Here is a 15383-nt window from a genome sequence, read left to right on the forward strand (position 1 = left end):
TGGGCAGGAAGTTTTGTTTTGTAGAACAGCCACAGATGAGTCCAAGCTCAAACAAATACTTTGAGGGGAAAAATGTGGTCTTGTTTACTGGCAGACTGGGTACGGGAGACTTTCAAGCACCACTGGAAAAGTCACTCAAAACTCGGGCCCTGTGCTGATGAATTATATCGATAGAGGGATATGCATTATTGTTTGCCTCTGTCAATTAGATTTTAAGTACCCGTGGTGTAGAATCTGGTAGCTACTGCTGCTGACTATGGGCTAAGTACTGGGCAACAACAGTCACCCTGCAAGGGAAGTGTGGTTGATCGTCCATTATAGATAAGGGAACTGAGGTTCAGAAAGGTTAAGTACTTGCTCAAAGCCATATGGCCAATGAAAACCTCATGCTCTTTCCCTGACAGCAGGAGTTATTTCTCTCCAACTCCTTTTATCCCATTGCATAGGCCAGACGTAAGAGCGGAGTCATTCGCAGGAAAGTGGCAAAGTTACCTGGGGGCCTGCCATCATGGGGCCCTCCTGTTGGCTTGTCTGAGAGGAAGTAGAGGAGATCAATCTACCAATTGAGTGGGTGTCAGCAACTGAAACGATCAATAGCCTCAAACAGCAGCTGCTCAGCCTTGGCATCCCAGGCCAAACTGTGTAACGCCTGGAAGTGGCTTTTGCTAACAGAGAGGGCCAGGAAAAGGAGTGGGAAATGGAGGTTGGCAGCAAGGGGCCGGAAGTTATCCCAGATGCAGCTCGCCCTGGAAGCTTTACTGTGTAGTAAGAGCCAAAATTAGCAAATGCAACGCCAGTAGGCTGGAAATAAAAACCCTCTTTTCTTCCTGTGTCTTCCTTCTCTCCAGCCGCTAGTGGCGAGGAGGCCTGCAGGGGGCGATGTGCGTAGCCCTGCGCGGCTACCGGTGCAGGAGTGCGGGGCTGCAGCGGCACCCGGGCTGCTGGAGCCCAGGCAGATTCTTTGAGAGGAGCCAGCTAGGGAGAGCCAGGAGAAAGATGACAGTTGTGAAACATTTCAGAAATCCTCCTCTGTCAGTATCCCAAGGACAAAGTTGGAGCAACTGAGTTAATAGTTTTGATATTAATTTGCACCCTTTCTGTATCCTGTGTGATGAATTGTTTGCACGATGTAGATTTCGGGCAGCTATTTAACCTCCCTATGGATCACTAAAAAGGGGGATAATAGAGGGGAAAGGACAATGCTTGGGTCTGGCATGCAGTCTCTGCTGTGTAATCATTTGCTATTTGCTAGTAGGGCTTACCATTGCTTTTAAAACATGCTTGCAAACATGACCTAAATAATCCTGCCTGATTGTTGCTGAAGAGCAGTGTCAGGCTCCACAACGTGTAGTTTTTGTAATCGATTTCTACAGTACTTGGACTTCACAGAGCACCTTTCAATGCCTCTGAAGCTCTGCAGTTCTCTTCATGCCCGGAATGCTGTGCAGCATCCCACAATGTACAGGACTGCTTCCTGAGCAAAAACTAATTTGACCCCAAATGCCAGTAGTGCTGAGGTTGAGAAACCAAGGTCTCTGGTTTTTTCCTGCCCAGTCACTTAGTGTAATTGATGCATTATCCTAATTTCAATGAATAAGGTAGAAAAGCAATGGAAAAACTAAAAGGGAGTAGTAATACCATGTTATTTGAGTCATTTAATTTGAAGAAAAATGTAAACTGTGTGGTTATGTTTGAAAAATGATGTGCCTGGAAAGAATAAACCTCTAAGGTTATATTTCAACTCTATATTCCCATGGCTTGCTAATTGGCTTGTTTATTTTAGGTATCTCGTAATGAGAAGGGATGGAAAAGCTGGTTTGATAAAGATGCTCCAGAAGAAGAAATTATACCCGATGGATATAACGATTCACTGGATACCTGCCACAAACTTTTACTTATCAGGTGAGAATAGGTATTATCAGAGCTGGAAGCATCACTCATCATATTGTCAAATTATAAAACTTACCTCTTGAGTTTACTTCTCTATGTCCCAGTAGTTATTATAAGAAATGTATGTGCTTTCAAATTGCAATTTTGGATGGGAATTCTTTAGTTCTTTTTGACAGCAAATAAAATGGTGATGGTTGCAGGGAATGGTATGTTTTGACAACACATTAATTATAGTGCTTTTAGCAAAAAACATGAAAAATATGCTTTTATTATTCACTTTATTATTTATTGTTGAACTTCTTTAAAAATAGAACTCACAGATTTACAAAGCAATTAGTTTATAAGCAGAAATTCAATTTCATCTGAGGAGAAAACCATAAATATTGCACTATTAAAATGTGTAATGCAGGCTTGGCTATTAAAATAGAAGCAAAAGTTTCAAATTGATGTTAAGAAAGAACATTCTGTTTTTCCTTTTCTTTCTCACATTTCACATTTTCTATTTTTTAATTTAATCTTTATTGTGTATTTTCCCATTATCTTTTAGTCTTCTTACACCACCCGCTCCCCCAGCAATCACCACACTGTTGTCCATGTCAATGAGTCCTTTTTACTGTTTGCTCAGTCCCTCCACATCCTCACCCCTCCCACTAACTGTCATCCTGCTCTCCAGCTATGAGTTTGTCCGGATTTTCCTTGTTAGTTCAGTTTGTTCATTGGATTCCACATGTGAGTGAAATCATATGGTACTTGTCTTTCTCTGTCTGGCTTATTTCACTTATGTTCTCCAGGTCTATCCATACTGTTGCAAAGGATAAAATCTTCTTTTTTAATGGCCAAGTAGTATTCCATTATGTAAATGTCCCATAATTGTTTTATCCACTCTGCATTCCCACCAACAATGCAAAAGTGTTCCCTTTTCTCCACATCCTTTCAAGCACCTATTGTTTGCTTGTTTGTTTGATTGATTGCTTGATACCCATTCTGACAGGTGTGAGATGATATCTCATTTTGGTTTTAATTTACATTTCTCTGATGATTAGTGATGTTGAGCATCTTTCCATATGTCTTTTATCCACCTGTATGACCTCTCTGGAGATGTATCTGTTCAGTTCCTTTGCCCATTTTTTAATTGGGTTGTTTGTTTTTTTGGTGTTGTGTTTTTTAAGTTCTTTATAAATTTTGGATATTAACCCCTTATCAAATGTATCGGTGAATATGTTCTCCCATTCTGTAGATTGTCTTTTTATTTTGTTGATGATTTCTTTTGCTATGCCAAATCTTTTTTAGTTTGATGTAGTCCCATTTGTTTATTTCATTTTGTTTCCCTTGCCTGGGGAGATGTATCAGATAAAATATTGCTATGAGCAATGTCTGAGATTTTGCTGTTTATATTGTCTTCTATGACTTTTATGGTTTGGGGTCTTACATTTAAGATTGATCCATTTTGAATTTATTCTTGTGTGTGGTGTAAGAAGGTGGTCTAGTTTCATTTTTCTGCATGTATCTGTCCAGCTTCCTGACATTTATTGAATAAACTATCTTTAGCCTATTGTATATATTTGATTCTTCTGTTGAATATTAATTGTTTATAAAGGTGTTTATTTGGGGGCTCTCTATTCTGTCCCATTGACCTATGTGTCTGTTTTTATGCCAGTACCATGCTGTTTTTATTACTATAGTATAGTTTCATATTGGGTAGTGTGATTTTTCCAACTTTCTTTGTCTTTCTCAGGATTGCTGTTGCTATGTGGGGCCTTTTGTGGTTCCTTACAAATTTTTGAAATATTTGTTCTGGTTCTCTGAAATATGTCATTGGAATCTTGAAAGGAATTGCACTAAATCTATAGATTGCTTTGGGTAGTATGGACATTGTAATGATGTTAATTTTTCCTATCCATGAACATGGTATGTGCTTCCACTTATTTGTATTTTCTTCAATGTCTTTCTTCAGTGTCTTATAATTTTCCAAGTACAGGTCTTTTACATCCTTAATTAGGTTTATTCCTAGGTATTTTTTATTTTTGTAGCACCTGTGAATGGGATTGTTTTTTAAATTTCGCTTTTTGTTAGTTTGTTATTGGCATACAAAAATGCAGCTGATTTCTGGGTATTAATTTTGTGTCCTGCAATTTTGCTGAATTCCTTTATTAGTTCTAGTAGTTTCTTGGTGGAATCTTGGGGTTTCTCTGTGTAAAGTATAGTGTCATCTGCAAATAAACACAGTTTCACTTCTTCCTTTCCAATTTGGATGCCTTTTATTTCTTCTTCTTGTCTTATTGCTGTGGCTAGGACTTCCAGTACTATGTTGAAAAGGAGAGGTAAAAGCAGATATCCCTGTCTTGTTCCCAATCTTAAGGGGAATGCTTATAATTTTTGCCCATTGAGTATGATACTGGCAGTAGGTTTATCTTATGTAGCCTTTATTATTTTTAGAGATGTTCCCTCTAATCCCACTTTGCTGAGAGTTTTTATCATAAATGGGTGCTGGATTTGATCAAACACTTTTTCTGCATTTACTCATAGGATTATGTGGTTTTTATAATTCATTTTGTTTATGTGATGAATCACATTTGTTGATTTGCGAATGTTGTACCAACCTTGCATTCCCAGAATAAATCCCACTTGATCATGGTGTATGATCTTTTTGGTGCATTTTCTTTCTTTGAAGTGTCTTTATCTGCTTTTGGAATTAGGATAATGCTGGCTTCGTAAAATGAGTCTGGGAGCCTTTCCTCTTCTAGAATTTTATGAAATAATTTGAGAAGGAGAGATGTTAATTCTTCCCAGAATGTTTGGTAAGATTAACCTGTGAAGCTATCTGGTCTAGGGCCTGTGTTTTGGGGGAGATTTTTTTTTATTACTGCTTCAATTTAATTAGGTATAATCCATCTATTCGGATTCTCTAATTCTTCCTGATTTAGTTTTGGAAGATTGTGTGTTTCTAGGAATTTATCCATTTCATCCAGGTTGTCCAGGTTCTTGGCATATAGTTATTCATAATAGTCTCTTAGAATCCTTTGTATTTCTTTGGTGTAAGTTGTTATTTCTCCTTTTTCATTTCTGATTTTATTTATTTCGGTCCTTTCTATTTTTTTCCTGATGAGTCTGGTTAAAGGTAAGTCAATCTTGTTTATCTTTTCAAAGAACCAACTCTTGGATTTATTGTTCTTTTGTATCACTTTTTTTTTTAGACTCTATTTCATTGATTTCTGCTCTGATCTTTATTATTTCCTTCCTTCTAATCACTTAGGGCTTTGTTTGTTGTTCTTTTTCAAGTTCCTTTAAGTGTGAGGTTAGATGGTTTATTTGAGCTTTTTCTTGTGTGTGTGTGTGTGTGTGTGTGTGTGTGTGTGTTTTGAGATAGGCCTGTAATGCTATGAATATCCCTCTTAGGATTGCTTTCTCAGTGTTCCACAGATTTTGGATTATTGTGTCCTTATTTTCTTTTGTTTCAAGGTATCTTTTTATTTCTCCCCTGATCTTGTTGTTGACCTATTCATTGTTTAATAACATGTTATTTAGCTTCTACATCTTTGTGTGTTTTTTATTGTTCTTCTTGTGATTGATTTCTAGTTTCATAACACTGTGGTCAGAGGAGATGCTTGATATGATTTAAATCTTCTTAAATTTATTTTTGTGTCCTAACATGTGGTCTATCCTAGAAAACATTCCATATGTACTTGAAAAGCATGTATATTCTGCTGCTTTGGGATGAAATGCTCTGAAGATATCAATTAAATCCTTTTGATCTGGTGTGTCATTTAAGGCAGTGGACTCTTGTTGATTTTCTGTCTGGAGGATCTATCCATTGAAGTCAATGGAGTGTTAAAATTCCAACAACGACCGTATTTCTGTTGATCTCTCCCTTTATGACCATCAAAATTTGCTTCACAAATTTGGTGCTTTTATGTTAGGTGCATAAATGTTTACTCGGATTATATCCTCTTATTGGATTGTTCCTTTTATCATTATGTAGTGTCCTTCTTTGTCTCTTACTATAGCCTTGGTTTTAAAGTCTATTTTGTCATATGTAAGTACTGCTGCCTCAGCTTTTTTTCCCTTTCAATTTGCATGAAATATCTTTTTTCATTCCTTTACTTAGAGTCTGTGTGTATATTTCAATCTGGGATGGGTCTCTTGGGGTTTGTATATATATATGGGGCTTGTTTTCTTATCCATTCAGCTGTCCTATGTCTTTTGTTTAGAGCATTTAAGCCATTTACATTTAAGGCAATTATTGATAGATATGTATTTCCTGTCATTTTATTGTTAGATTATTTTCCTCTGGTTTTGTTTTGTTTGTTTGTTTTTTTCTTTTTTTCTTTTTCTTCTTCTTAAAGCAAACTCTTTAACATTGTTGCAGTACTGGTTTGGTGTTAACAAACTCCTTTAGCTTTTTCTTGTTTAGGAAGATCTTTATTTCTCCTTCAATTTTAAATGATAGCCTTGCTTGGTAAAGTAGCCTTGGTTGTAGGTCCTTGGTTTTCATCACCTTGAATATTTCACGCCACTCCCTTCTGGCCTGAAATGTTTCTGTTGAGGAATCAGATGACAGTCTAATTGCTGCTTTTGTCTTGTGGCTTTTATGATTCTCCCCTTGTTTTTAAGCCTCGCCATTTTAATTATGATATATCTGAGTAGGCCTCTTTGGGTCCAACTTGTTTGGGACTCTCTGAACTTCCTGGACTTTTTCCTTCACCAGATTAGGGAAGTTTTTAGTTATTATTTCTTCAAATAGGTTCTCAATCACTTGCTAGCTCTCTTCTCCTGGTATTCCCATGATGTAGATGTTGTTATGCTTCAAAATGTTTCTTAAGTTCTCATCAGTTTTTAAAATTCTTTTTTCTTTTTGATGCTCTACCTGGGTGGTTTTTGTTTGTTTATTTTGTTGTTGTTGTTTTTTACGATGTCTGCCAAATCACTGATTTGATCCTCTTCTTCATCTAACCTACACTTTATTCCTACCAAGGTATTATTTATTTCAGATATTGCTTCTTTTTTTTTCTGATTGGTCCTTTTTTATGGTTTGTATGTCTTTTTTTTCATGCTGTTGAGTATCCTTATAATCATTACTCTAAACTCTCAATCTGATAAATTGCTCACCTCCATTTCATCTAGTTCTTCTTCTGGCATCTATTTCTTTGTCTTCCCATTTTGGCTGTCTCTTTGTATTTTCTGCTTTAGCTGTTAAGCTAGTGATATAGCCTCAAGCTATAATCAGTAGCCCAGCTTAAGAACCACAGGGAGGGGCAGAGTAATTTCTGTGGGTAGGGCTGCTATTGCTTCTCCTCAGGCTGATGCCACTTGGAGAGGAGTGCTCTGCCTTAAAAAGATGGCTTATGCAATATGAGGAGTGACTCAGCACAGAGATCCTGGTGGCTGTTCCTTCAGATCTCTCCTCAGAGCCACCAACCCCAGACTTTCCTCAAGTTTCTCTGGTCCACTCTTCCCTCCCTCTGCCAGAGCCCAGGGTAAGTGGCTAGAAACAAAATTTTGTGCATTAGCCCTTAAAGAGGCTCTCTATGTCTCCATCTGTGTCTTCCTGGCAGGCAGTAATCCTGCTGTTTTTCATAGCTGGATGTTATCTGGTTTTCTTTCTGTCTCTGGTGCTGTATGCTAGGGAGCCCAGCTTGGGCTTTAGACCCCAAACTTGTCAAGGGAAACCCCCCAGCCACTGAAATTTACCTCCAGAAGTTGAGCTGCTGCCATGGGAGCCCAGCCAGCCCTCTCACACCTCTTCTGCACTCCCTGCCAGGTTCATTGTGGTGAAGTAGTTTCTTCTGTCTTTTCTTGGTTATAAGGCTTCTCTCCAGCTAGTGTTCAGTGTGTTATTCAGGATGATTTCTCTACAGGTTAGTTGTAATTCCAGATTGGTCCTGGGAGGAGGTTAGTGTAGCGTCCACTTACTCCTCCACCATCTTGGAACTTCCTACATTTTCTCAATATCTAGTAGCTCAAAGAAGGCTTCTATATTAGAAGGTCACTGTGTGTATGTATGTGAGAGAGAGAGAGAGAGAGAGAGAGAGAGAGAGAGATTGGTGAGCAAGGCAGGAAGGTGCAGTTGGGGACAGATGAGATTACCAGAAGATTAACAAAAAGATGCTGGATAATTTTGGAGTTTTTTCTTTCCCAATATTATATGCCTACCTGAGCTGCATTTTTTGCAAAAAGTTGTTTCCTGATGTTGTCACTCTTTGGGAGTGATCACAGCAGTCAGCAATGGTGACCTCATGATCTTCAGAGTCTGAAAGAGCTACTTGATTTTTAGTGGAATAGATGTGTCTATGTTTTATCCATTATTTTACATTGAATCTATGTCAAATGAATAGTACAACCTGTAGAATGTTGGTGATTTAAAATGTCAAATATCAAATGACTTTATTTAATGCATTGTATTTTAAACCTACTACAGTGTAGGCAACACAGATGGTATTAAATAAATGCTTGTTGGTCAACCTACTTCTGACACTTTTGACATGTTAATTCTCCCCCTGAAGCCTGCAGAGCTTCCTGGTGTGCAGCAGGTCCGCTGGCCCCATTTGGCATGGAGCTGGCAGAGGACACCCCCATTTCCTTTACTGCTGAGTGGGGTCTGATGTGTAGTAGGCACTTGATAAAAATCTGTCAAAGAATAAATAAATGAGGAATTGCTTACCTGAAGCTAACAGCCTCAGTTACTAGGAATAATCATTGATGTAGTTTTTAAAAATAACCAATTAAAGTCTCAGAGTAGTTGCTGTTTCTTCTGAAAATGATCCACTTGTCATAGACACAGATGACAGTTTGGTGATTACAAGAAGGAAAGGGAGGAGGGGGAGGTAGAAGAGGGTAAATGGGGGATAAATGGTGATGGAAGGAGACTTGACTTGGGGCGATGAACGCACAATACAATATACAGATGGTGTGTCATAGAACGGTATACCTGGAGCCTATGTAACTTTATCAACCAATGTCACCCCAATAAATTTAATTAAGAAATGAAAATGAGACACTATTGGATCAGCTGACTCCTAAGTTCCCTTCCATATTGAGAACAGACTATGTTGTTACTGGTGCTGCCCTACTTACCAATGCTTAGCATCAAAACCACACGATTAAATTTGCACTCATCCAGGGGTAGAAAACCTTGCCGTCCCTGTTACACAGAACTGCATACTGGAGAATTAGCTTTTTGCCCATTGCTAATTAAATAAGTTCTTTACATGCTTAGAATTAGATAGAATACAAAGTGAACAGATTACATTTTTTTCCCTCCAACATGTATTCATTTTCTAGGTCATGGTGCCCAGACCGTACTGTTTTTCAAGCAAGAAAGTATATTGCAGATTCTTTGGAGGAGAAGTACACAGAACCAGTTATCTTAAATCTGGAGAAAACTTGGGAAGAAAGTGATACACGAACACCTCTGATATGTTTTCTGTCCATGGGATCCGATCCCACAATTCAAATCGATGCATTGGCCAAGAAACTGAAACTGGGTATGATCAGAAATCTATGAAACTTAGCAAAACCTCCACATTTCTGCCTCAAATTTTACCTTTCATAACTTTATAACTGATTGGAAATGTATTCATAAAACTGAGTTAGAAAAAATAATAAACTCCTTCCCCTTCCCTCCCTTTTTGGATATCCTAGAGCGAGGTTGGGAAAGAAATGCCTTTGTGCAGAGAGGAACAAACTTATCTACCATGTACCCTTTTTAAAAGTTATAAGCAGATGACCATACTACATGGGTAATAGCTGAGCAAGAATGAACATAAAGAGCAAATTTATCGCCATGTCTATATAAAATTACGACAAATTCTATTTTGTCATGAATTTTTAAAAACAATAACCATTGTAATGCATGGTAGTTGAGGATTCATTTATTCATGGTTTTATTTGATAACCATTTAGTCAGGCAGTGTGGTAGATTTGGGGAGTACAGAGATGAATACAACACAGCTGGGACAGACTAACATGTAAACACTTAACTGAAAACCACGTGATGACTATTGTAATGGAGTTACATAGACATGTCTGATTACAAGATTCGGAGCTATTCAGACTGCATGAGGTACAGAAATCACATTGATGATATTTTGAGTAGGGTCTAAAAAAATAGATAACATTTTATGAGGCAGCGGTGGTGGGGAACAGAAGGAAAGTTATTCCAGGGTGAGGAGACAGGGTAAGGAATTATAAATACTTAAGTTGTAATAACAGTCGCTGAGTCAGAAAATCTAAAGGACAGGGACCTGCATAATACAAAGCCCATATTGATAGGACATCATCCTCTTATAAGAGGGCTGTTTATCTGCTCTTTATCCTCTGAAAACCTGAATGTTGTTGGAATTGCCATTTGGGATCTTCCAGGCAGGTTCAGATCTCTATAACAGTAACTTGTCAGGTTAATTTGTTTATGTCTTTATAAAGATTATAAAGTGATTGATTATGAATCACTAAACCTACTCTATGAAATAAAACTTACATTGAGCTTATTATGTAGTTAATATAAACATGATACAAAATCAATTCAGTCATCTCCAAGTGTTCACCATATGTCCCTCTGCACTAAGATGTTACTGTTAAATTTGCTATGGTAGCATGGTCTATGTTTACTCCCACTTTTCTCATCTTGACTTTGCTCTGTTCGTTGTCACCACACCATTCTATGTTCTATATGGACCCATGTTTAAATGGTTCTTTGCCAGTTACTCACGGTTAAATCTCATTAACCACCTTTAAAATGGGTTACTTTGCTCTGGTATTTTCTGCAGCATGCCAATCATCTGCACTGGTCTAAGAGCGGTGCCCCTCTCACAGCCTTGTAGCTTGCAAATATTTCTCAGATCTAGTCTTCTATGGGTCTTTGTCCAGCCGTTCCTGTGCTCCACTTTGCTCTGCAGATAGGTTTCTTTATTTCTATCTTGCCACAACCCGTCTCCATATGACAGAATTCATGGCCTCTGGTGGCTCATGGGCTTACATGTTTTGCAAGTTTAGCACTCCCAGGGAAATCCCCCTTTCTCTCTTAGTCCCAAGTTCAAATAATAAGGGAAGAAACTCATTGGTTTTATTTTGGTCATGAGTTCCTTTTTGGGACAATCAGTAAACTGTTGCTATGGAGATAGGTTCATAGCAAGAACTACATACATGGAGCTAGAGCAGTAGTGGGCATTTCTTAGAAAGGGCTACTGTTCCTAAAAGAAGAACACATTCAACTAGAGTTACTATTTCAAATATTAATAATGCTGCTGTCTAGGACAAGGGTTTAAAATAGGATTAAGAAATTCAAGATCTTTGGAAGAACTTTTAACTATGACATTAAATAAATATATACGGCCAGAATTGTACCGACTTTAGTGTTATTACATGTTATCACACTGCTTTGCTTGTCAATTTGGTGATTTCCATTTCTTGCTCCTACTTTGTTTTTCCAACAATTGTTCAAGCTTCTATTGGATACTTTGTTAGGAGACTAAAACAAAGTAGATTTGATTTTGATACTGAAGGACTCAATGAAGTATAAAGAGCTATCACTAAATCATTTTTAAGAATGTTAGGAAGTCACATGCTGCTCAATGCTTTGGGTTAAAAATTCCCAAAATAGCTGTGAAAATGAAACTATTGTGTAAACAGAATAACATATTAATCCAGTTTCAACTAGAAATGTTCCATTTAGATAACTGGATAATAAATAATCATAGAATGCTCAAGGTAAATTTGTCTGTGGAAATCTTGAAATCCAGCTACATAGCTTATTTTCCAGCTGGGGAAACTAAGGTATTGGTGTAAGGCCAGAGAGCTAGTTGGTGAGAGATTTGATTCAGGACTCACTGGGAAACTTCACTTCAGTGTTCTCTTCCTTTATTCCTTCTCACTGCCTTTATTGGATGAATTAACCAGCTACCTGACAGCATCTTGAAGGATGGGATCAAATTAAATAAGTTTTTGTAGGGAAAGAGGAAAGGAAGACTCACAAAGGATACTGTCTCGTGCCTGTCAAGATCTGCAGTGAGAGATTCAAAGCAGATAAATTCTGCACATAAGTACTGGGTGCCTGTGCAAGGGGCAGAAAACACATGGATTTAGCATGAAATCTCTACTAGGAGCCTGGGTGAGGGAGAGAGGAGTATGAGAGGAAGGGCAGGTTTAAAAACAGAATCCAACACAAATAAAGGAGAACAAACAAATGAAACACAGACTCACAAATATACAAAAGGATGAGTGAGAAAATGGGTATAACAATGTATGAAGATAAAAACTTAAAATAACAGGAGAATGATATATAATTACGGTAATAAACTTTAAAATCTCATTAACTTGACAAATTTATAGAAAAATACAAATTTATAAAATTTTCTCAGGAAAGGTAGAAAAACCTGAGTAGACTAATAATCAAAATGAGAAAAATTAGAAGTTTTGAAATTATTACCTCAGCAAAAGCTCTGAGTTTGGATGATTTTTTGTAAGTCCTTTAAAACTTTCACATGCTGTCTTCCATTCTAGAACATAGAAAAATAAAATACATTTTCCTCTTTATTTAAAGGGAATAGCATTATCCTGATATCAAAATCAGACCAAGCTAGTAATTGCATAAAAGAAAGGAAAAAACAACATATCGATCAACTTATCAATATAAATATAAGGATCTTAGTTAAAATGCAAGCAAGAAGAATTCAGTGTAACATTACAAAAAGCAACATGCAAAAAAATAATAGTGTGTCTTGACCAAGTAGAAATACATAGTTGAAATAAGAAAGATATGATAATAAAAAATCTTACCACAACAATAAGTGAAAGATTTTTCTTAAACTATCATATTATTACCTCAATAGGTGCTAAAAAAGCATTTTATAAAAATGTAATATTTGTATTTGGCTGTTAAAAATAGAAATAGAAAAATATTTTGTTAATGTAATAATGAATAGGAACTTCAAACATCAACATCATACTTATTGATGAACGACTAGACACATGCCCATTAAAGTGAAGAAGAAGATAAAGATGTCTGCTATCACACTATTATTTAGCATTGTTGTGGAAGATATGTCTAACGTATTATAAGAATAATAAATAAAAGATATAACTATGGGAAAGTAGTGGCAAAAATTATCATTACTGAGCCTGAAAAAAAAATTATCATTATTCTCAGACAGTGTAATTGACTAAAAAAAAAAAAAAAACCAACTGAAAAGCTATTAGACTTAACAGGATAGTTCAGTAAGGTGGCTGGTCACAAAATAAATATATTAAAAAATCAATGGAGCATCTTGTAAAATAATATGTAAAAATCCCATTCACTATAGCAATAAAACTAAAATGGAGAAACAATTTTTAAAATAGCCATTAAAAGAAAACTATAAAACTTTCTCAGAGACATAAAAATAGGATAAAATAATGGAGAGTTAAACCACATTCCCAGTATAAAGATTCAATATTATAAAGATGTCAATAGTCTCTAAATTAATCTACAAATTGAAGGCAAGTCTAATTGAAGTTTCAACAATATTTTTTTCTAATGGGATAAGAGAGGGATCTTAGATCATCTAGAACAATAAATGGACAAGAAGAGCCAAGAAAGCTTGGAAGGGAAAAAGAATACTGGGGAATGAATACCACCAGGTTTTTAAAACTTTAAAATTGAGATAACTTAATCAGTGTGGGGATGGCTCAGAGTGATAAACATCAACAGAGCAAAATAAAAAGTCCCAAATTAGACTCTAGTATATATAATAGCTTAATCTGTGATGAGATTCACATTTCAAATCAGTGGAGGGAAAATGAATTAAATAAACAATGTTGGGGTAGCAGGTTACCTTTAGAAAAAAGTAAGAATTTTACCTGACGTTAAACTCCAAAGTAAAACTCTACATTGATTAAGGTTTTTTATGGTTTAAATTAAGCTATAAAAAAATTAAAAGAATATATTGAAAAATTTGGTAGTATTGCAGTGTCTGAGATTTCCTTGATCATAATACCAGAGTCCAAAACCAAAGGGACAAGATACATAATTTGGATAAAATTTTAAGACTTCTTCTATATATCAGAAACACTGGAAGTTAAAGGACAGCCGAGGGTAAGAGTTGGGTTAGGAATTACAGCATTCCATGGCAGCTCGGGACACCTTCTTTATATACATCACAAATCCTTTTAAAAATGGTTTGTATGCTTTGTCCTAAGTATACTACATGTAAGAATTTCTCCTAAAAACATAGTGAGAGATACACATCAAGATTTTAAGCAAGGATGTTTAATCTACTGCTATTTATAATATTGAAAATGGGAAATGTATTAAATATACAAAAGAATTGTGGCTGAATGATCAGCATAATGGAACACTGTATGGCCATTAAAAACTGCTTTCCAATAATATTTAATGGCAGTAAAATGCTCACAATATACTGTTAAGAAGTAAACACATAAAATAACATGTATGTTATATGTATATATATGTAATGTGTGATGTGCATATATTTAATACACACATACATAGATCAGTGTATAATTCCTTATGCAAAACGCTTGGGGTCAGATATGTTTCAGAAATGAAAATTTTCCAGCTTTTAGTATTCCACATATTCTATAATCCATTGAAGAGAAGAGTATTAAAACTAATAAAGATAGTTATAAATAAAAGACTATAAATAGCCTTATGTCCATTCAGTCAGGTTTTACCACTAAAATAATTCTGTGGCAAAAATTTCAGTTTTTAGAGTGTTTTGAATTTTGAAATGAGGGTAAGGGATTGTGGATTGTGCATATTAAAAAGATTAGAATGAAGGTCTCTAGGGAGGTGTATTGGTGATTTTAATTTTTTCTTTATACTTTTCTATATTTTCCAAGGCTCTCACTATGAATATATATTGCTTAATTAGAAATAAAATGTTTTTTAAAAAAGAGGAAAAGTGAAAGAGACACAGCCTAATTTTGGAAAGAAATGGAAAAAGGCAGTTGAAATCTTACTAAAGTCTCTCAAATAAAAGCAACCCCAAAAAATAAAAATAAAAAATACCATCAATCCCCAGACCACCAAAGAGTAATTATGCTGCATTACCTCAGCAACGCTCCCTGCAGGACCCTGTGCTCCGTAGCCTCTGAGGATCCCCCTTCTGGTGTCAGTTTTGTTGATCTCTTCAAAAAAGACATTTTTTGTCGTTTGTTGATCCTCTGTGGGTGTTCTAGTGAGTGCTGGGGTCGGAGGGGGCGATGCGGAGTGACTGTCAGTGAGTATGGGGTTTCTTTGGAGGATGATGAAAATGTTGTGAGATTAGATAATAGATACAACTTTATGAATATACTAAAGGACATAATCCAAACTGTATACTTTAATATGGTATGTGAATTATATATCAACTTTAAAAGTTTAAGAAAGTAGTTATTGAGCATCTACTGAGTGCCATACACTGTCTAGGTGCTGATCTAAGCCCCTTCTCCCCTGGAGCTGACAATCTAGTGTGAGGGCAAGGCAGACAATAATTGATAAGCAGGTGAGTATATACATAATA

The 15383-nt window shown here is 36.2% G+C and overlaps 1 protein-coding gene across 1 annotated transcript in view; it reads left to right on the forward strand.

Annotated features, from left to right (window-relative positions):
* DNAH8 (dynein axonemal heavy chain 8) overlaps positions 1–15383 on the forward strand; it is a 273301-nt gene that overhangs the window by 206940 nt on the left and 50978 nt on the right. The window contains exons 77-78 of the mRNA XM_090280432.1: positions 1784–1902; positions 9169–9371. Of these exons, the coding sequence (XP_090136558.1) occupies positions 1784–1902; positions 9169–9371 (322 nt within the window). The remainder of the gene's footprint in view (positions 1–1783; positions 1903–9168; positions 9372–15383) is intronic.

The sequence above is a fragment of the Furipterus horrens genome, unplaced genomic scaffold (genome assembly GCF_987537825.1).
Source record: "Furipterus horrens unplaced genomic scaffold, mFurHor1.1.pri manual_scaffold_6, whole genome shotgun sequence".
Lineage (NCBI taxonomy): Eukaryota > Metazoa > Chordata > Mammalia > Chiroptera > Furipteridae > Furipterus > Furipterus horrens.